The sequence below is a fragment of the Patagioenas fasciata genome, chromosome 22, assembly GCF_037038585.1.
Source record: "Patagioenas fasciata isolate bPatFas1 chromosome 22, bPatFas1.hap1, whole genome shotgun sequence".
Lineage (NCBI taxonomy): Eukaryota > Metazoa > Chordata > Aves > Columbiformes > Columbidae > Patagioenas > Patagioenas fasciata.
In genome coordinates, this window is record NC_092541.1 from 4,772,599 (window position 1) to 4,795,075 (window position 22,477).

Here is a 22,477-nt window from a genome sequence, read left to right on the forward strand (position 1 = left end):
CTCTGGGACCCTGTGTGAGCAGGTGGGGCTGGGGATCTACAGGGATCCTGCAACCCAACCAGCCTGGGCTTCTGTGGTTCTGTGTCCTGCTGGGCTGGCTTAGAGAGCCCACGTGGGGAAACGAGGGTGGAATGCAGATGTCACTGCCCTGCTTCCCGATATTACTCAGCAAACTGAGATTGGAGCAGGGTCCATTCTGGGTACACACACGTCACACCCCACAGCCCAGGGCAGCGCTGGCAGGCGCAGGTTTAATCTCAGCTGCTCTCCAACTCCACCCAATCTCTCTATAAACTTCTCAAAAGAAACATCATGATGCAAAGAATATTTCCTACAGTATAGGAAACATCACAGATGAGTAACAAACAGAAGAAAATTAAATAGTAATTTCCAGCCTATCACTGTTAAAAAAATCAATGCAACAAGTGCTCTGGTGACCCGGCGTGAGCAGGGCTGGGCTGGGGATCTACAGAGATCCTGCAGCCCAACCAGCCTGGGAGTCTGGGATTCTGCGATGCTTTTGGGCTTTCTGAAGCTGCCATCTGAACCCTTAGATGTGGATACAGCTTGTGTTCCTACAGCCTGTGTGAATTTGCTTTCATTGTCCACATCCCCAAAAGCTTGAATGGTGTTTGAGCTGTTTTAAAGAGGACTGTTAGAGCTTTTAAAGAGGTGCAGGCATTACCAGTGGAGATACATGTGCTGTATCTTTGCTCTTGTAGGGACCATGGAACCATTGGAACAGGCTGCCCAGGGCAGTGCTGGAGTCACCATCCCTGGAGGGGTTTAAAAGGCGTTCAGACGAGGTTCTCAGGGACAAGGGTCAGTGCTGGAGTTGGGTTATGGTTGGACTCGATGATCCTGAGGGTCTTCTCCAACTGAAATGATTCTATGGATGTAAGAGAAATAAGGATGTTCTCTTATCAGAATGTTCTCTATCAGAAATAATATATTTAATTTTATTAAGTACTCATTCAAAATGGAAGAACATATATTGCCAAACCTACAGCATGTTTAAAACATTAGGGGCTGACCTTGCTGTTCTGAAATACCCTCGTTTTGCTGTTTTTTTAACAGTTTCCTTGTACACCTTCGACAAGGCCAAGCAGTGCATCGGCACCATGACCATCGAGATCGATTTTCTGCAGAAGAAGAGCATCGACTCCAACCCCTACGACACGGACAAGATGGCAGCGGAGTTCATCCAGCAGTTCAACAGCCAGGCCTTCTCCGTGGGCCAGCAGGTGCGGCCGCTTCTAATCCTAAAATGTCCCTAAGGACCGTGTGTGTGTGTTCAAACTGTTTTACTGTATGTGAAATACTGAGGAATGTGTCAGCGCTGACTCTGACGAAGGACGGCTGTGAGTAACAGGTAGAAATGGTTTATTGGGTGAACGGTTTATTTAGGAGCAGTTGAACCATTGTGACTTTCGCTGAGTGGTTTAAAATCTTCCCTGGCTAAATAGGGAAGGAGGGCCAGGCCCAGAGAGTGAATGGGGGTGCATGGGGCTGGCGGCCACTCACGAGTGGTGTCCCCAGGGGTCAGTGTTGGGTCCAGTCCTGTTCAACATCTTTATTGATGATGTAGATGAGGGGATTGAGACCATTGACACCAAGTTGGGAGGGAGTGTGGAGCTTCTGGAAGGCAGGAGGGCTCTGCAGAGGGATCTGGATAGACTGGAAAAATGGGCTGATTCCAATGGGATGAAGTTCAACAAGGCCAAGTGCCGGGTCCTGCACTTTGGCCACAACAACCCCTGCAGCGCTCCAGGCTGGCACGGAGTGGCTGGAGAGCAGTCAGGCAGAAAGGGACCTGGGGGACTAATGGACAGGAAGCTCAACAGGAGCCAACAGTGTGCCCAGGTGGCCAAGAAGGCCAATGGTGTCCTGTCCTGTATCCAAACCAGCGTGGTCAGCAGGACAAGGGCAGTGATCCTTCCCCTGTGCTCTGCATTGGGGAGGCCACACCTGGAGTGTTGTGTTCAGTTCTGGGCCCCTCAGGTCAGGAAAGAGATTGAAGTGCTGGAGCGGGTCCAGAGAAGAGCAACAAGACTGGGGAAGGGACTTGAACACAAGCCCTATGGGGAGAGGCTGAGGGAGCTGGGCTTGTTCAGTCTGGAGCAGAGGAGGCTTAGAGCTGAGCTCAGCACCCTCTAGAACGACCTGAAGGGCAGTTCTAGCCAGGGGGGATTGGGCTCTTCTCCCAGGCAGTCAGCAATAGGACAAGGGGGCAGGGGCTTCAACTCTGCCAGGGGAAATTGAGGCTGGAGATTAGAAAGCAATTCTGTGCAGAGAGAGTGGTCAGCATTGGAATGGCTGCCCAGGGAGGTGCTGGACTCACCGGCCCTGGAGGTTTTTAAGCTGAGATTGGCCATGGCACTTAGTGCCATGATCTGGTCAATGGACTGGAGTTGGACCAAGGGTTGGACTGGATGATCTCTGAGGGCTTTTCCAGCCCAGTCCATTCTGTGATTTGGTGAAATTAACCTTTGTGAGGAGAATCCCGAGGTGTGAGAGCTGACGGGTTCTCTCTCTGTTGTGGTTTGGGCGGATGTGAGTGGGGCAGCTCCTGCCATCTTGCAAGAAGTGACTTTTGTTTTCCTTCTATAGAAGATGAAAACAAACACCAGTTTTAATGAATTCTCAGCAGCACCTTTCGAGTGCAGTGTATTTTGTTGTAACGTTTATCCCAGCAGTAAAACAGGCATGGAACATTTGACTTGGGGATTTCGGAAAGCTGATGTTCCTATAATTAAACCTTTTTAGCTCTGCAGCTGTTGGGCTTCTGCCTTTGCGAACATCTGCAATTTGCCGTATTCTCAGGACAGGTTTTGTCTCTCTCAGTAGTTTACAGGGTCTGAATCTTGACTCAGTTGAAAGTGTCATCTCGCAGGGAAGGGATTGTGCAGGGCCGCCTGCGTTTCTGTGGGGTGCACCCGACTTCTCATGGTGTTCATGCTGCCCCTCATTACTCCGGCACTGGTTTCGGGGTGTCCTTGTCAAACTGGAATGCGCAAGATGGGAAAGGTTTGAGCTGAATTGTTCTCCTTGTCTAGCACCAATATTACAAGTGAGAGGAAGACGTCAAGAGATGACATAGGACATTTAGCTGGGGAGAAAAGGGAGGGAAAGAACAGCTTTTCTTGGAAGGAGAATTATGCTTTGAGTTTTTCCAATTGACCTCATGTTTTGCTGCTTTTGATCTGTTACTCTTAAGTATGGGACACAAAAAGCACACATTCAGTACACCAGACCAGGTTAAAACTGCGTGGGATTTGTTGGATGGGACACTTTAGACCTCTTCAAATCTTAATAGCCTTGTCAAAAGCCTTTTTAGCTTTTGAATGAGTTCAAATCCCCTTCTGTTTCTCCTTTCCGCAGCTCGTGTTCAGCTTTAATGACAAACTCTTTGGCCTGTTGGTGAAGGACATGGAGGCCATGGACCCCAGCATTCTCAAAGGGGAGTCGGGAGCAAGCAAAAAGCAGAAGGTGGGTTTTTTGCTCTTTATTTTCCCAGTAAAGTGCAGAGCTGGGGAAGATAGAGACCAAAAGATAATCCTTGCATGTCTTAATTCATGGAAACATCCTCTCTTGAGCCTTTTGATCTTCCAGATATGCCCAGTTTTGAAAGTTATTTGTTTAGTTCAAAAGCAACTGATTATTTTATTTCAGCAAGGCGTGGCGAGTAAAAAAAGAACGGACAGTATTTTATTTTCTTTTATTACATCTGGTGAGCTTGTGCATTCAGTGATGTTCGTTTTAGAGGTGTTGGTATTTCACATTCTTCCCAATGAGTTTTGTAGTGGAGCTTTTGCTGCTGTTTCTTGCCCTCTGAGATGTGCTTGGTGATGCCTCAGGAACGATCTAAAGTTGAACTTAACAACTTAATGTTATTGTTTCCCTCCCTTTGCAGATTGAGGTTGGTTTGGTTCTTGGAAACAGTCAAGTTGCCTTTGAAAAAGCGGAGAACTCCTCTCTTAATCTGATCGGTAAGTGCCGATGTATCCAAAACCTTAAACGATGCTGGAAGTTTCATAGAGTCATAGGGTGTCCTGAGCTGGAGGGACCCACAGGATCACGGAGTCCAACTGCTGTCCCTGCCCAGGACACCCCACAGCTCACCCCGTGTGTCTGAGGACGTTGTCCAGTCTCTTCTTGAACACTGTCAGGTTGGGCCGTGACACCTCCCTGGGAGCCTGTTCAGTGTCCAGCACCTCTGGGTGCAGAACCTTTTCCTCATGTCCCACTGACCCTCCCTGGCACATCTCCTGCCATTCCCTGGGCTCTGTCACTGCTTTTCAGCCCTCAGAGACTTCTACACCTCAAAATCTGGTTTTCTGGTCACGTGAGTAGACCTAATCCATTGAAAGCTGCACCTCAACAGTGTCCCAGGTGTCTGTTTAAACCAGCAGGTGACACGACTGGATGTGATCCCTTAGGAACCTGTCACACCCTGTAGAAAGCACTTTGTAGATGCCCAAGACTCTTAAACGTCCCCGTCCTCCCAGTGTGAAGCTCCAGAGCTTTACCGGCGCAGTTCTGTGCGTTATCACCGTGTTTATCACCGCAGTGTGTCTATAACAGACGGGTCTGAGTAGAAGAGCGTGACTGGGAGAGATTCCAACAACAGCAGATGGAGTCAGATGAGCAGAGGAGTTACCGTGCACCCCAGGCCCGGGCGAGAAAGGCACCGTGGAACAGCAGCTTCAGCAAACGTCAGCAGCTCTTAATAGCTGAAATATTTGGCTCTTTAAACATCAGAAAGTAATATTTTCAGGGACACTAACAAACCAGCACCTCTTTAGGTAAATCTAATGAAAGCACCATGGAAATAGGAAATTGAGAACTCTTTTGAAAGTGTAGCGAAAATTTCAGGGTGCAAAGCATCTGAAAATCCCTTCTCTAGCGAGATCTGTTCTTCAGGGCGAGGGAACGGCTTCTGGACAGCACTGCAGCGTCCTTGACCTCTCAGAGTCCTGCTCTTCAGGAACCGATAACAACTACAAACCGTTTACACAGCAAGATTGTTAGCAAAACTACGAGCTTTCTTTTCAAGAGACAGTTTCTAAAACCTCAACGAACCAAATCTTGATATGCAAAGACATCAGGGAACCATTGATGCATCCTGTTCTTTATTCTTAGTTAACCTTTCCTCTCCTGTTCCCTCTCCCTGGGGTCCGTGAGCTGTTTTCCACAGATAAGGGGGGCAGGTGTCCAGTGGGCCCGCTCGGCTCACCTGAGCCCTCACTTGAGCTTTAATACTTGTTCTTGCATTGGGCTTCAAAGCACAGCTCTGCTTGGCTCTGAATGCTCAGTACGTTGAGGATTTGGCACAGAATAGAACAGGTGAGGGGAGCGGCCGCTTGGGAGAGCGGAATTTGTCTCCCTCAGCGTTACAGGAGCAGCAGGGGCTCCTCAGATGTTGGGGTTTGATGGTGCCCTCAGGTGCCATCCTCCCTCAGACTGGGGCTGGGACTCTGGTCTGTTCTGCTTCGCTCGCTCCAAAAAACCGGGGAGACACAAGGCTGTTGTGTAGCCACGTGTCTTACGTCTTATGTGGATGTACAACCAGACATTGCACTGAAAACCCCTATCAGAACTCCGTGGGCTGAGCTGTACATGACTGTAATTAAGCATATTAACAAGGTTTTAAGAGCACCAAATGAAGCTTGCACGGACAATTAGTTCACACCTGTGATTATGTGATTACAGCCCATTTGGTTTTTACTGTGTTTTGATGGGACAGCTTGAGGTGAGTGTCAACATAATCCAATTTTGTGCATAGAGCAAGCAGGGATACTTCACTTAATTCATATCAGAACCATATAATGACCCGTGATCTTCCTCCTGGCATGTGTAGGTGTGAAGAGTTGTCCTGTGCGAGAGATTGACTGGGAACAGGAGAGAGTTTTCTTGTGCTCGGATGCTGCCAGAAGGGGGGGGTGCAGGCTCAGCTCTGGAGGAACCTCTGATCTCAGACTGGGGTGGAGAATGAGGCATAAATGCACTGAAACAGGGAATCCACTGCTCAGAGGTGGTAAATGCACTGAAACAGGGAATCCACTGCTCAGGGGTGGTAAATACACTGAAACAGGGAATCCACTGCTCAGGGGTGGTAAATGCACTGAAACAGGGAATCCACTGCTCAGGGATGGTAAATACACTGAAACAGGGAATCCACTGCTCAGGGGTGGTAAATGCACTGAAACAGGGAATCCACTGCTCAGGGGTGGTGTCACGGAGGCGCCCCGAGGTTAGCTTAAGGGACAACAGGGTCCAAAACAACTTTTATTAAACCAGTGAGAAACAGGGTTTTAGCACTGCAAAAGTGACTTAAATACAGGTTTGGATATCAGTTGAGGAAAATTATTAAGGGGCAGCAACTGATGCAACAGGAGATCCACAGAGTGCATGCACGTGGCTTCACCAAAACAATGCCGGAGCCGCCCCTGAGTCCGAGACGAATACACACTGCATGAACACGGTGTGAGATTATTTTAAAGAGATACATGTACTCGTAGTGAGTACGGAAAGTACACATGCAAATGTGCACGGAATGTATATGTATGTACTCGCAATCCTGCAAGGGTTAATTTGCTTAAACGTGCAAATGTGCACGGAAAGTACACGTGCACGGGAGGAAAATACACTCGCGATTGTGCGAGGAAATAAAGTACGCGTGCAAATGTACACGGAAAGTACACGTGCAAATGTGCTCGGAATATATATGTACTTGCAATCCTGTGAGGGTTAATTTCCTTACACACGTGGCGGCAGGGCAAGCGGAGTCTCAGTCCCGGGAAGCGGGGGGTGGGCCGTGGCTCCTGGCGGCAGTGGCTCAGCTCGTGCTCTGAGAGACCCGCGACAATCGGCGGAGTCTCGACGAGAGTCCTGTTTTTATACTGGCTGATCAGCCCTGACTGTGGCCATTCCAGAAGCTTCTCTGCACCCCCACACTGGCTGTGGGTGCCCCTGAAGCCTCTGAACATCCCCACACACTGGTCACAGGTGCCCAGCGGCTCCTGGCGCCTCGGCGCTCGCTGCTCCTAATGGCCCTGCCAGGGTGCTCTGGAGCCAAACAAAAGAAACTGTCAGCCTCAAACACAGAGAGAGGGAGATGTGCCTGCTCCTTCCATGATGAAGGAGGGAAGGGGAGAAAGAGAGGTTTGCATCCTGCCACAGATGGTAAATGCACTGAAACAGGGAATCCACTGCTCAGGGGTGGTAAATACACTGGCACCAGGGAGTGCGCTGCTCAGGGGTTGTAAATGCACTGACTCCAGGGAATCCACTGCTCGCTGTGTTAGTGCTACACGTTGCACCTTCCACCGGGTTGCGCCTAACGTGTGTGTTAGAGTCACTTCTTGTTTGGCTGCGGTAGGAGTTGAAGCATCGATCCCAGTTGTGTTTAGACCAAGACGAGCAGCGGTCTCATTCAACCGAGAACTTTTATTTAGTGTATTTACTGACGTCCAGATTCTAACTCATTATCTGGTTCAACATGAAGCATCTCTAGAATTGCTGAGGGAACGAATCGGTAAAATCCGCAGCGGGGGTTTGGCAGGAGTGGCTGTTTAGGGGAGATCATGGTCCCCAGGGCCACTTCCATAAAGCACCGCGTAAGTATGAGACAATACAACATATCCCGTCTCTGTGTGAGTCGGGGATCATCTCAATCTTTGCTTCCCTCTGGATTTTTATGCTACTGCTGGCTTTGTGGTAGCTCAGCAAGGTTGTGCAGAGACATCTATAGTGGGTTCTTATCAGCCTCGCGGTCGCCTCGGAAGGGCCGAACGTCATTTTCAATGACGTTCGGCCCTTCCGAGGCGACCGCGAGGCTGATGGGGCTCCGATGAAAACGAATTGGACACCATGTTGTAGAGTGATGTTTGGTTGCTGTCATTGTGCCGCGCAACATGCTCGTAACAATTCCTTTTGTTCTTTTGTAGGTAAATCAAAGACCAAGGAGAACCGTCAGTCCATCATCAACCCAGACTGGAATTTTGAGAAGATGGGCATCGGGGGCCTCGACAAAGAATTCTCTGATATCTTCCGACGAGCTTTTGCTTCTCGAGTTTTTCCGCCCGAAATCGTGGAGCAAATGGGTGAGTGCGACGCGTTGCGATCGCGATGGCGTAACGTGGCGGTCGCTTCGGGGTCGGCCTAACAAAGCCTTTTCCTCTCTGTTTGCTTCCCGATGTCTTTTGTGCTCTTGTTATTTGGCTAGAGAGGGACAGAGAAACACCGTGAATACCCAACACTGTACGTGAAGTGTCTGAAGGAATGAGATACATGGTTACTGGGAAGAGTGGGTGACACTGGAAGCTGTGCTACCATCCAGGGACCTGGACAGGCTGGAGAGTTAGGTGGGGAGAAATTTAATGAAATATAACAAGGGCAAGTGTAGAGTCTTGAATGTGGGCAGGAACAACCCCAGGTTCCAGTATAAGTTGGGGAATGAGCTATTAGAGAGCAGTGTAGGGAAAGGGACCTGGGGGTCCTGGGGACAGCAGGGTGAGCATGAGCCAGCACTGGGCCCTTGTGGCCAGGAAGCCAATGGTACCTGGGGTGGGTTAGAAGGGGGTGGTCAGTAGGTCAGAGAGGTTCTCCTGCCCCTCTGCTCTGCCCCGGGGAGACCACACCTGGAATATTGTGTCCAGTTGTGGCCCCTCAGTTCCAGAAGGACAGGGAACTGCTGCAGAGAGTCCAGCGCAGCCACCAAGATGCTGAAGGGAGTGGAGCATCTCCCGTGTGAGGAAAGGCTGAGGGAGCTGGGGCTCTGGAGCTGGAGAAGAGGAGACTGAGGGGGGACTCATTCCTGGGGATCAATATGGAAAGGGGCAGTGTCAGGAGGATGGAGCCAGGCTCTTCTGGGTGACAACCAGTGACAGGACAAGGGGCAATGGGTGCAAACTGGAACACAGGAGGTTCCGCTTGGAGATGAGAAGCAACTTGTTGGGGGTGAGGGTGTCAGAGCCTGGCCCAGGCTGCCCAGGGAGGTTGTGGAGTCTCCTTCTCTGCAGACATTCAAACCCGCCTGGACCCCTTCCTGTGGAACCTCAGCTGGGTGTTCCTGCTCCATGGGGGGATTGCACTGGATGAGCTTTCCAGGGCCCTTCCAACCCCTCACATTCTGGGGTCCTGTGATTTAACAGAATATTTTCTGTTGGGACCCAAACACTCCCTTATTCTCTTAAATGCTCCATTTATCCCCAGCAGAGAGCCTGAATGTTCCTGTTCCTGACTTACTGGCAACAGGCTGTCTATATAGGTCAGAGGAAATTCTCTCTTAATGACCCTTGTATATTAAATGTCTGTTGTCCTGGCAGTTCTGCTGTAAACCCGTGTCCTCGCAGCGTTAGCCCAATAAATCCAGCGTCTGGTGCGATCCGTGCTGGGTCAGGTTTGAAGTGCTGGAGAGGACGCTCAGGCACGTCTTGGAGTTTGTGAAATAAAAGCACAGATTCTAAATATAACTTTGTTTTGGGCTCGGGGAAGGGAAATCAGCCCCATTGCTTTGTAAACATGTGCTGGCAGGCAGAGAAATGGTACAGGTTTAAATTTTTAGTAAGTAATCCGCAGCTGCAGGTATCTTATTCTGTCACGTGAAGTGTCTGGGGATGTTGTAGCTGGTCCTCGTTCTCTGAACATAATCTCTGTGGGTTCCTATTTAACCTTGGAATGCGGAGCTGTGTAATTTCTGTGTGTGTTTACGTTTCTCCCCACAAATGAAGCAATCAAGACTTTGATTACAAACCAGATTTTCATCCGAAGATCCGTCCTGTGTGTGTGTCAAGTGTCTCCGTTTCCAGGGCTCGTGGAATTGATGTTGAATCAAACTTCCCCGTGAGTGCATTGGGTCTGTTCTCAGAGGTTTGGACACTTACGGAGGAACGCTGAAGAAACCCTGTGGGCTGAATCCAATTAGTGCACGATTTTCTCTCTGCTGCCTTTTCACTTGGTATCGATCTGGAAGCCAAGACCTTCTGGGGACTGATCTTGGTTTTTGTGGCCGTGAGCAGTTGTAACTTCTCTGCCTCTGCTTGAGAATATAAAATCTTCAGTTTGTTAAATATTTAGCTGCTCTGCAGAGAGAGAAAAGGTGTTGGCTATAGAAAGAAAAGCTTTTACCTGGACACTCTCATATCCAGTTCAGAAATGTTGCTGCTCACTGTTCTTCGGAGGGACCGGCTTCCCTGCTATGAAATATTTTTACCTTTTGAAGCAACCATCAAATCTGTTCCTGGCTGCGGTGCTGAGTCCTTGGCTGTGACCATATGTGACTGTGAAAGATTTAGACTGTGGGAATTGACTCCAGTATAAGTTGTTGAATGATGTATTAAAGAGCAGTGTAGGGGAAAGGGACCTGGGGGTCCTGGGGACAGCAGGGTGACCATGAGCCAGCACTGGGCCCTTGTGGCCAGGAAGCCAATGGTACCTGGGGTGGGTTAGAAGGGGGTGGTCAGTAGGTCAGAGAGGTTCTCCTGACCCTCTGCTCTGCCCTGGGGAGACCACCCCTGGAATATTGTGTCCAGTTGTGGCCCCTCAGTTCCAGAAGGACAGGGAACTGCTGGAGAGAGTCCAGCGCAGCCACCAAGATGCTGAAGGGAGTGGAGCATCTCCCGTGGGAGGAAAGGCTGAGGGAGCTGGGGCTCTGGAGCTGGAGAAGAGGAGACTGAGGGGGGACTCATTCCTGGGGATCAATATGGAAAGGGGCAGTGTCAGGAGGATGGAGCCAGGCTCTTCTGGGTGACAACCAGTGACAGGACAAGGGGCAATGGGTGCAAACTGGAACACAGGAGGTTCCACTGAAAGATGAGAAGCAACTTGTTGGGGGTGAGGGTGTCAGAGCCTGGCCCAGGCTGCCCAGGGAGGTTGTGGAGTCTCCTTCTCTGCAGACATTCAAACCCGCCTGGACCCCTTCCTGTGGAACCTCAGCTGGGTGTTCCTGCTCCATGGGGGGATTGCACTGGATGAGCTTTCCAGGGCCCTTCAACCCCTGACATTCTGGGATTCTGTGAATTCTCATCAGTGTCACCGGGCTGTGATGAGAAATACATTAGTCGACTAGAGATAATTAGAGCTTCTTTGCATTTTGCTGCAGCTTCCCCTGTTCCACATCCCTGGATGTTAAGCAGTCGTGTGTCAGACTCCGATTCCTTTCCCTTGGTATTGTCATTAGCTGAATTAACCTGAATTAGCTGAATTAACCTGACGACCGGGTGCTTTGTACCGGTGTGCGCTGCTGACTTTGCTGCAGAGGAGGGTGAGGCCGCGGAGCCGCTTTGCTGCTCAGAACGTTCCTCTCGTTAACCGGTGTTGCTTAATACAGGAAGAAAAAGCCACTCTGAAGGACCATGAGTATTTTGATTACCCTGGGCAATGAATTAAAGGCGTGCCATATTATTTGTATAAATACATATAGCCTTACTTGTGCGTGTTTACACACATACTACACAAAGAAACACTTTTCTGGGAAGCGGTTGGACTCCAAACAGGGCTCTGGAGCTCTGGTTAACCCCAGGGCTAAAGAGCTTATCTGAAATGTGACAAAACACAACTTTCTGACATTCATTTTCTTTGTCTTAGTTATAACTTGCTGGTAACTATATTTCAGATCTGAAATGTCAGTGTGACAGCTGTTCGCCTTTGTGTGTAATTTATTGGGAAAAGGGGAAAACAAAAGGATTTTGTTGCTCTGTGGTGCAACCCCTGCAGAAATCGCTCGCAGTTCACGTGTGGTTTATCCACCTTCCAAGGAATGCTCTGGGTTTGGAGCACGGCATTAGTTAACCACACCGTCCAAGGGTGTAAATGCTGCTGTGATGCTACAATCTTTGGTTTAGCCAAGAAAGGAAATGTTAACTCAGCTCCAACTGGTCATTAAACCTTGCGCTGGAAAATGGGACAATTGACTTTCCTCTGCCCACGCTTTTCCCAGACACGGATCTGCCGCCGCTGCCGCGGGGGTTTGGGCTTGTGCGGCTCTGGAGAGAGCGGATACCATTGGAGGTAAAATACTGCCACTAAAAACCATTTACAGGGGTTGGTGTTGAGTGAGCTCAGGTCCCTGTTGCTGGATGTGCTGCAGGTCCGGGAGAACCGGGGACGGACACTTTGGAACCACGACGTGACCTCCCTTGATTGAAGCTGGTGGCTTTTCAGGCTACAGCATCACAGTCATCGACTGGAGATGCTGTAACACCCAATGCTTGAGTCTTAATAATCTTAATAACCTACCAAGTGGAAATAAATCCTTCTCTGAGGATTGAGGAAGGTGCCTTGAAATAAAAGGTTGCTCGGTTTTAGTGCCATCCAGGAGACCTCGCTGCTGCAGGGCATCTGGAATATTGATGCTGAGCACACCTGGAATATTGTGTCCAGTTGTGGCCCCTCAGTTCCAGAAGGACAGGGAACTGCTGCAGAGAGTCCAGCGCAGGCACCAAGATGCTGAAGGGAGTGGAGCATCTCCCGTGTGAGGAAAGGCTGAGGGAGCTGGGGCTCTGGAGCTGGAGAAGAGGAGACTGAGGGGGGGACTCATTGCTGGGGATCAATATGGAAAGGGGCAGTGTCAGGAGGATGGAGCCAGGCTCTTCTGGGTGACAACCAGTGACAGGACAAGGGGCAATGGGTGCAAACTGGAACACAGGAGGTTCCACTTAGAGATGAGAAGCAACTTGTTCCTGGTGAGGGTGTCAGAGCCTGGCCCAGGCTGCCCAGGGGGGTTGTGGAGTCTCCTTCTCTGCAGACATTCAAACCCGCCTGGACCCCTTCCTGTGGAACCTCAGCTGGGTGTTCCTGCTCCATGGGGGGATTGCACTGGATGAGCTTTCCAGGGCCCTTCAACCCCTCACATTCTGGGGTCCTGTGATCTAACAGAATATTTTCTGTTGGGACCCAAACACTCCCTTATTCTCTTAAATACTTGTTTATCCCCAGCAGTGAGCCTGTTCCTGATTTACCGGCAGTGCGCTGTCTTATAGGTCAGAGGAAATTCTCTCTTAATGACCCTTGTATATTAAATATCTGTTGTCCTGGCAGTTCTGCTATAAACCCATGAAATGGAACCCAGATTCCCCATCCTCTCCTGTTACCGTCAGTAGGTTAAATGAGACTTTTCCAAGGTAATTTCTATATCTGAGTAACCATCTTGTGCTCTGACCTCTTGGGATGGATTGTGGTTTCCGTGCTCTGTTCTTACTGTATAAACGTGAAGTGTTAACAAAACACAAGATGAACGCTCAAATTATCGTATACTCAGGTATTGTTTTCTTCCTTGGCTTCTGCCCGCAGAGCCTTGTCTTTCAAACCATCTTAAAAATTAATACATTAATGTTCTTGGAAGTACTAAAAGAGAAGAATAATAATGGGAAGGATCTCATCCGCTCTATTCTTAGGATAACTTTAATGAAAAACGGGTGTCACGCGTAACTGAGGTGCTGGAACGTCCCATGGCAGCGATTCCACTGCTCAGAGCATCTTTACCATCAGCGTTTTCCAGGTGTTTGTTCTCAGTCTTGCAGCTGTTCCTCAGGTATTGTTTATTTCTGGGATGGTTTTGGATGAGGCTTTTCCACACGTTCGTGTTTCTCAGGTTCCGAAACCATTTCACGTCACCTCGAGGTCCCCGACCGGTGTCGTTTCTCGTCCCTTGGCCATTTTCGTCCCTTGGCCCGTTCCGTCTGTCCCTTGGGCTGTTTATAATCCTTGATGTGATGTTTCTGTACTTGTTTTGCAGCACGCGGTTAATTATTCCTACCCCAGCGTAGAAACTTGTGCATCGAGTTACGTTGTTTGCAAATGAATTTAGCGCTGCCCATCAGTGTGTTTGTGGATCTTGGCTTCGGAACGTGCAGATGAGGAGGCGCGTTCTGTTCCATCTCCCACCGTGTTAATAAAAGCGCCGCATACCAGTAAATTCAGGACGGAACATTTCTCATTATGCTTTAAAGTTTGTGGGGCTTTTTTCCATCCGCTTTTCATCTGCCCTTAATGTCACTCAGCCTAGGTTTTTCCTATGTGTTTATGAAGATGGTTAAGATGTATTTATATCTTTATGAAAGTCTAAATCTCCCTTTTTTGCTCTGTTTTCCCAAACCCTCTGTGTGTGCCATGCTGCCTTTGCCTAGAGGGAGCTGAGTGTCTCAGGCTGATCTAATCACAGAATCACAGAATGGACTGGGCTGGAAAAGCCCTCAGAGATCATCCCTTGGTCCAACTCCAGTCCATTGACCAGATCATGGCACTAAGTGCCATGGCCAATCTCAGTTTAGAAACCCCCAGGGCCTGTGAGTCCAGCACCTCCCTGGGCAGCCATTCCAATGCTGACCACTCTCTCTGCACAGAATTGCTTTCTAATCTCCAGCCTCAATTTCCCCTGGCAGAGTTGAAGCCCCTGCCCCCTTGTCCTATTGCTGACTGCCTGGGAGAAGAGCCCAATCCCCCCTGGCTAGAACTGCCCTTCAGGTCGTTCTAGAGAGTGCTGAGCTCAGCTCTAAGCCTCCTCTGCTCCAGACTGAACAAGCCCAGCTCCCTCAGCCTCTCCCCATAGGGCTTGTGTTCAAGTCCCTTCCCCAGTCTTGTTGCTCTTCTCTGGACCCGCTCCAGCACTTCAATCTCTTTCCTGACCTGAGGGGCCCAGAACTGAACACAATACTCCAGGTGTGGCCTCCCCAGTGCAGAGCACAGGGGAAGGATCACTGCCCTCGTCCTGCTGACCACACTGGTTTGGATACAGGACAGGACACCATTGGCCTTCTTGGCCACCTGGGCACACTGTTGGCTCCTGTTGAGCTTCCTGTCCATTAGTCCCCCAGGTCCCTTTCTGCCTGACTGCTCTCCAGCCACTCTGTGCCAGCCTGGAGCGCTGCAGGGGTTGTTGTGGCCAAAGGGCAGGACCCGGCACTTGGCCTTGGTGAACTTCATCCCATTGGAATCAGCCCATTTTTCCAGTCTATCCAGATCCCTCTGCAGAGCCCTCCTGCCTTCCAGCAGCTCCACACTCCCTCCCAACTTGGTGTCAGCAGCAAATTTGTTGATTATGGTCTCAATCCCCTTTAGGCTGTTTCTTGTATCCTGGTTCTCTTCTACCTACTCAAAAAGACGTCGTACCATGATTTTCCAGGGATAGGTCTGTACCACACGGTCAGGAAACAGTCGAGGTTGAAAAGGACCCACCCTCACGGTCCTGTCCCTTCCTACCGGTGTCATGTTCTCGTTCTTCCCCCCAGTGTCTCACCCACCCTGGAGAAGTCTCGGTGGTGTTGAGGTGGTTTCAGCTGCTCCGAGTGCTCTTGGGTGAGGTTCATGTCCAGGTAATCTGCAAACATCTGGTACCCTCGTGGGCTCTCATGTTCTTTTCCTGTTCCCTGCTCAGATTTCATCCGTTTGTCACTGATCTTCTCGTCCTAGTGTGATTACAAAATGAAGTGAAATGAATTGCTCGTTTCTCTCTGAAGGATGCAGAATGTCCCACAGGATCCTGGGGTCCAACTCGTGTCCCTGCACAGGACACCCCACGGGTCACCCTGTGTGGCTGAGGACAGTGTCCCGTGGTTCACATGGTTCCCTGTGGCCTGTGAAGCTGAATCTGCTCAGTTAACTCTTCCTCCACTTACTAAAAGGACCTTTGGGTGCATTTTCCCTGGGGAGAAGAGCTGAGAACTCCCTGACATCTGTCTTGTCCCTCGCCTTATAACCATAGAGATTGACTCCAACCCACCCAAACACTCCCCGTAGTATAGAAACATGAAGTGAAGAAGCGAATAATGTGAGGAGGGGTCCCGTGTGGCTGGATAAATGGTTGAGGGAACAATTGTAGGCAGAGCTGGTCCGCACCCGGCGGGGAGGAGAGTCACGGTGATGTTCTGCAGAGCTCTCTGCTGTCAGGTGTGGTCGTGGATGACGTGGGAACGGAGAGTGTTGAAATGAAGCTGAACCAAAGACTGAATTGGGGTCTGATGGATGCAGCTGTGGGTGCTGTGGAAGCTGTTCCAGGTCATCGCGAGGCCGCCCTCAGTTCTCTCCGAAAGATTATCGCAATCTTCTTGAGGACCAGAAGAAAGCAGCGTCGCTCCAAACAGACGCCAGGAACTGCAGCCCTGTCCTCACCCTTGGTCTCTGGGAAGGTGATGGAGCAACTAATTATGGAGACCAATTCCAGACAAATGAGGGGCGAGAAGGTGATCGGGAGCGGTCACCATGGTTCCACTTAGAGATGAGAAGGAACTTGTTTCTGGTGAGGGTGGCAGAGCCTGGCCCAGGCTGCCCAGGGAGGTTGTGGAGTCTCCTTCTGTGCAGACATTCAAACCCGCCTGGACCCCTTCCTGTGGAACCTCAGCTGGGTGTTCCTGCTCCATGGGGGGATTGCACTGGATGAGCTTTCCAGGTCCCTTCCAACCCCTCACTTTCTGGGATTCTGTGATTCTCTGAAGTTGAAATTGTGTTTAACCAAACTGATAGGATTCTACAATGAAATGAGTAGCTCATGAGCTGTGGATGTTGATCTCAAATATATTAAGGTTCTCAACACTGTCTCTCATAAAAGCCTCGGAGAAAAACTGATGGAAGACAGACTGGGTAAGCAGTCAGCACGGTGGGCTGGAAACTGGCTCAGCTGCTGGGATCACAGAGTTGTGAGCACAAGGTGCATAGAATCACAGAATCATTTTGGTTGGAAAAGCCCCTTAAGATCATGGAGTCCAACCATAACCCACCCCTGTGTCCCGAGAACCTCATGTCCGTCTGTCCAGCCCTCCAGGGATGGTGACTCCAGCACTGCCCTGGGCAGCCTGTTCCAATGCCCCACAGCCCTTTGGGGAAGAAATTGTTCCCCACATCCAACCCCAACCTGGCGCAACTTGAGGCCGTTTCCGCTGCTCCTGGTGCTTGTTCCTGGGGATCAGCCCAGTTCTGTGCAGGGGGTGGACAGGATGATCTCCAGAGGTCCCTTCCGACCCCGGCTGTTCTGTGGTTCTGCAGCACTTGCCAAGGCTGAGCGACTCGGCAATAAAACCACAAATGAAACCTCTTGTTGATCAGTGAGGAATGATGTGCATGAAAATCACAGCCTGTGAAGCGCTGGCTGTGCTGATTTTCCATTCAAGCCAAATTTTGGGGTTATGGTAGATCTGCAAAAGCGATTGCTTGAAGGCGCAGTAGGGGTCACTCAATTCCTACTTGAATTCCATCATTATTAAGAAGAACTAAATAAAACACCCCACGGAACAGAACAAAACGATGCCACTGTGAATCCGTGGGTTGCTCGCATGTTGAATTTCTGGCCTTTGCATCAGAATGGATGCGGTGAAACTGGAACAACTTTGGAGGAGGCATCAGGATGGTCGAACCGGGAAAGCTTCTGTACGGAGTGAATTGGCTTGAAGATGTTCAGCGCTGGAAAGAGGCGAGGGATGTGAGAGACACAGCTCCGATGGAAAACGTTTCCTGTTCCAGCACTGGAAGGTGAAAACGTGCAGGACTGGAAAGAAGGGGCTTTATGTCAAATGCACTGCATGGAATTTCTGCGTTAGTGGCCGGAGTTGTCACCAGGTACCGAGAGGACTTTGGCTCTTTCTTCACGGGGCTGCGGTTGTGCTGTTAATTAACAGGAATCTCAATCACAGCCGGAAACCCTGGCCCTGGGACACCCTGGGGACCCCGATAGGGTGACACGTGTTGGCTCTGGAATGCTCTGTGGTCAGTGTTCCCTTCACAAATCACATCACGTCGACTTTCCGAGCAGACACAAGTGATGCAGCTTCATTCCAAACTGTGGAAGAACCAGAGATTTACGGTGTTAACATCCAGGTGGGAAATGGCCATAAACAGCAACTGCTGCATTGCACGATCAGCCAACAGCTTTGGATAATCTTAGTCTTAAATTGGCTACGTTTTGTAGCTCTGCTGTTGAGAGGCAGAGGCATTTACTCACTGTTGGCGTGTATTTTCTGCAGTAATGACTTCTTTTAAAGATTGGTTTGGTTTGTGTATATTCTTATCAAAATCCCTTTCCCCGAGAGTCGTGATTTTGTAGCCACAGCCGCAGCCAATCCGTTGGGAGCTTCTCTAAAGCAGGTTTATTTTCATTCTATTCACATTCCATCAGAAATCGATAGGCGTCCTCCCATCGCCGTAGATCGAGTGATCGCCTCCTTATATTAAAGATCGAGGAGGAACTTAGTGACTTGATTTGCTTCTCTTGGCAGTGTCAAGTGGTTTGGCAGATCAAGAAAACTGCCCTAAAACTGAACCGTTCTGGGTTAGGCGCAGCTCTGTGCCTGTCTCAGCTTTGAACTCAAAGCAGCAACAAGTTCCTTCAGTCGGTGGTGGGTAAATGAACCAGAGGGAGCGACGTCGGCTGCGGTGAAGCTGAGAGGGGGGAAATTCCACCCAACGGGATTTTTGGGGGATTTTACAGGTTTACCAGGTGGAGTTTGGGACCCCCGATTGTCCTGGAACCGCTCGGAGATTGATGTGCAGAGATAAACATCTCCCGCCGTGCTCAGGATCCACCGCTCCCCATAGGTGCCTCTGGATGATACAACCCCACCAGAATGCTTTGATTTTAATTGAAAGGGAAATTACACTCCCAAGTAGAAAATCCCTGTTGTACTGAAACATTTCTTGTGTATAGAGCGAGTCGAACAAATAAACTGTGTAGTCTTTGGTTGAGTTACATTCTGGTTCACAACAGTGATGGATTTCTTTAGGTAACACTAATAATTGATTTCTCTTGGTGACACTAATAATCAATTTCTCTAGGTAACACTAGTAACTCTCCCATTCTTACCAGTTCTTAGAGTTTTACTAAAATATTTTGTGCAGAATGTTTCCCATATTGGTATATTTTAGTTCCCATTAACGCACCTATTCAGCCTCTACCTGTATGTCATTAAATTGCATAATTAAGCATCACATTACAGGAATGACCTTTGATTCGGAGCCCTGAAGCTCAACGAGTTAGACATGTCTGCACTGCTAATAATTGGTGTTTATAAGGTTCTCATATATTGACATTTGGGCTGCGCTGGCAAAATCAGCAAAGGGAGATAAATGTAATCAAAATTCCTGCGTGGTGCACAGGACCTCACTGTGATTCAGGCTTAACATTTGGAGTTTGTCATCACCTGTCTATTTTAATAGAGTCCCGCTTGTGTTTAAAACTTCAATTTTAGCCAGGTGAGCATCGCTATATGGGGAAATCTCGGCTGGCATAGCTCGTGGCAGTTTTATTTGAATAGGGACTAATTGCTGTGGTTTTGGGGACGTTCTTGCACCTGCTGAAGGCCCAGCGCTCAGTGTTGCCCTTTGTGGCAACCGAGTCTTGCAGCAGGTGGCCAGTGACGTCCTCGATGTCCAGATTTGGGGGCCACACGTGTGTGGTGTTATTCATAATTGCTGAAGATGGAACGTGGAGCACCCGGCTGAGCTGGTCTGGGTGCATGGGTGGTCGTCAGGTTGGGGATCCGGCCGGGGCCCAGAGCCGGGATTCTTGCTCTAGTGGGATGAGTAGCTGAGCTTTCTTATTGTAGTTTTATTTACCTGGTGAGAGATGATAGAATCAAAGAATCATAGAGTGTCGTGAGCTGGAGAGACCCACAGGATCATGGAGTCCAACTGCTGTCCCTGCCCAGGACACCCCACAGCTCACCCCGTGTGTCTGAGGACGTTGTCCAGTCTCTTCTTGAACACTGTCAGGTTGGGCCGTGACACCTCCCTGGGAGCCTGTTCAGTGTCCAGCACCTCTGGGTGCAGAACCTTTTCCTCATGTCCCACTGACCCTCCCTGGCACATCTCCTGCCATTCCCTGGGCTCTGTCACTGTCACAGAGAAGAGCTCAGCCCTGCCCCTCCTGCTCCCCTGCTGAACCTGCAGCCCATGCGCTCTGCCCTCAGTCTGCTCTGCTCCCGCTGAGCAAACCCAGGGACTGCAGCCGCTCCTCATACGGCTTCCCCTCCAGACCTCTTCTGGACACTCTCCTGTAGCTCTATATCCTTATCCGTGATAAGAAAATGGCCTCAAGTTGCGCCAGGGGAGGTTGAGGTTGGATCTGGGAACAATTTCTTCCCCAAAGGGCTGTGGGGCATCGGAACAGGCTGCCCAGGGCAGTGCTGGAGTCACCATCCCTGGAGGGTTGGACAGACGGACATGAGGTTCTAGGACATGGGGTAGCGCTGGAGTTGGGTTATGGTTGGACTCAGTGATCCTGAGGATCTGTTCCAACTGAGGTGATTCTATGGTTCTATAGACCTGTGTCCCCAGCCCTGCACACAGTGAATGGTCCAGGTTAGTCCCGAGCAGAGCAGGACAATCCCCTCTCTGCCCGGCTGGCCATGCTGTGCTGGATGCACCAGGACACGGGTCCCTCTTGGCTCCAGGGACAATGGCAGCTCATGTTCAACTGGCCATGGACCAGAGCCCCCAGATCCCTCCACAGAGCTGCTCTCCAGCATCTCGTCCCCAGTCTGTACAGCCGGGGTTGCCGTGTCCCAGGTGCAAACCCAGCACTTGATACTTTCTCATGGCAAGCGAGTTTGAATAGGAGGAGGGGGAAATCTCGGAGACTTTCTAAGCACATTTGTCCGAAGTCTCATTTGCCCAGTACCCAGTTCTCACCCAGTTTGCCTTTTGCTCCCTCTATGGGAGGCGAGACTGTGTCACCCTTTGCTGCGGCTGTTTCCACGCAGAAGAGGGGAGAATTTTTGCACTTTTCAAGAATTTTATAGTTTTCTTTGTGCTTTAGAAGCGAGGGGAGGCTCACCTGGAGCATTCACTGTGTGCAGGGCCGGGGACACAGGTTTATAGAACCACAGAATCATTTCAGTTGGAGGAGACCCTCAGGATCATTGAGTCCAATCATAACCCAACTCCAGCACTACCCCATGTCCTAGAACCTCATGTCCGTCTGTCCAACCCTCCAGGGATGGTGACTCCAGCACTGCCCTGGGCAGCCTGTTCCAATGCGCCACAGCCCTTTGGGGAAGAAATTGTTCCCAGATCCAACCTCAACCTCCCCTGGCGCAACTTGAGGCTGTTTTGCTATCATGGATAAGGATATAAAGCTACAGGAGAGTGCAGCATATCATCACTAGGTTCTACCTCCTTCTAGTAGAGAGACTGCGAACTGCAGGAAAACGTGAACAAAACGAGGCCTCTGTGGTTGTGTTTCTTCTTGGAAGGTGTACTATTCAAAAACGATACTTTACAGCACAGTTGTCCTGCCCGTTTGAGGATGCTCCCGGCGCTGTTTGCGCACACGTGCCCCGGCTCGCCCCTCGCTGTTCTGTGCCGCCCCAGCCGCGCTTTGCTCGGGATTTCCCTTCCAAGCGTCACTCGTCGGCGCGGTGCTGCCGTGCGGTGCGCGGGTGATCGTGTTCTCCCCCGAGCACGTCGACAGCCCTCGTCGTGACACCCGTTCGACAGGCGGAGCTTTTCATTTCTCCACGCATCGTTGGTTCCTGGCTGGAATTCGTCTTTACTGACAGTGTGGGGTGTTTGTGGTTTTGACTCCAAGATGCCTGAAAGTTGACTAATGAGTTTTTCTTGATTTTTGTTATAGTAAATGTTTGATCCACAGAGGAGCCCAGAAGAACTGTTCAACTTTATTCCCGCACTGTGTCGGTGCAACCGTGTTGTTCTATGGGGTTTTGGTCAGGATCAGATGCCCCTCTTAGCCAAATTCTCCTTGAAACTTCATTTCAATACCTGAACAACCCGAAAAAGAGAGATGAGGTTCCACAGGAAGGGGTCCAGGCGGGTTTGAATGTCTGCAGAGAAGGAGACTCCACAACCTCCCTGGGCAGCCTGGGCCAGGCTCTGACACCCTCACCAGGAACAAGTTGCTTCTCAAATTTAAGTGGAACCTCCTGTGTTCCAGTTTGCACCCATTGCCCCTTGTCCTGTCACTGGTTGTCACCCAGAAGAACCTGGCTCCATCCTCCTGACACTGCCCCTTTCCATATTGATCCCCAGGAATGAGTCCCCCCTCAGTCTCCTCTTCTCCAGCTCCAGAGCCCCAGCTCCCTCAGCCTTTCCTCACACGGGAGATGCTCCACTCCCTTCAGCATCTTGGTGGCTGCGCTGGACTCTCTGCAGCAGTTCCCTGTCCTTCTGGAACTGAGGGGCCACAACTGGACACAATATTCCAGGGGTGGTCTCCCCAGGGCAGAGCAGAGGGGCAGGAGAACCTCTCTGACCTACTGACCACCCCCTTCTAACCCACCCCAGGTACCATTGGCTTCCTGGCCACAAGGGCCCAGTGCTGGCTCATGGTCACCCTGCTGTCCCCAGGACCCCCAGCTCCCTTTCCCCTGCACTGTTCTCCAACAGCTCGTTTCCCAACTTATTCTGGAGCCTGGGGTTGTTCCTGCCCACATTCAAGACTCTACACTTGCCCTTGTTCTATTTCATTCAGTTTTTCCCTGCCCAGCTCTCCAGCCTGTCCAGGTCTCTGGATGGCAGCACAGCTTCCAGTGTC

General features: G+C 50.3%; 1 protein-coding gene across 2 annotated transcripts in view; it reads left to right on the plus strand.

Annotated features, from left to right (window-relative positions):
• Positions 1–22,477, plus strand: part of NSF (N-ethylmaleimide sensitive factor, vesicle fusing ATPase) — a 90,225-nt gene that overhangs the window by 28,305 nt on the left and 39,443 nt on the right. For both annotated transcript variants that reach the window (XM_065856200.2, XM_065856199.2), the window contains exons 5-8: positions 1,078–1,244; positions 3,382–3,489; positions 3,914–3,989; positions 7,950–8,105. In XM_065856200.2, the coding sequence (XP_065712272.1) occupies positions 1,078–1,244; positions 3,382–3,489; positions 3,914–3,989; positions 7,950–8,105 (507 nt within the window). The remainder of the gene's footprint in view (positions 1–1,077; positions 1,245–3,381; positions 3,490–3,913; positions 3,990–7,949; positions 8,106–22,477) is intronic.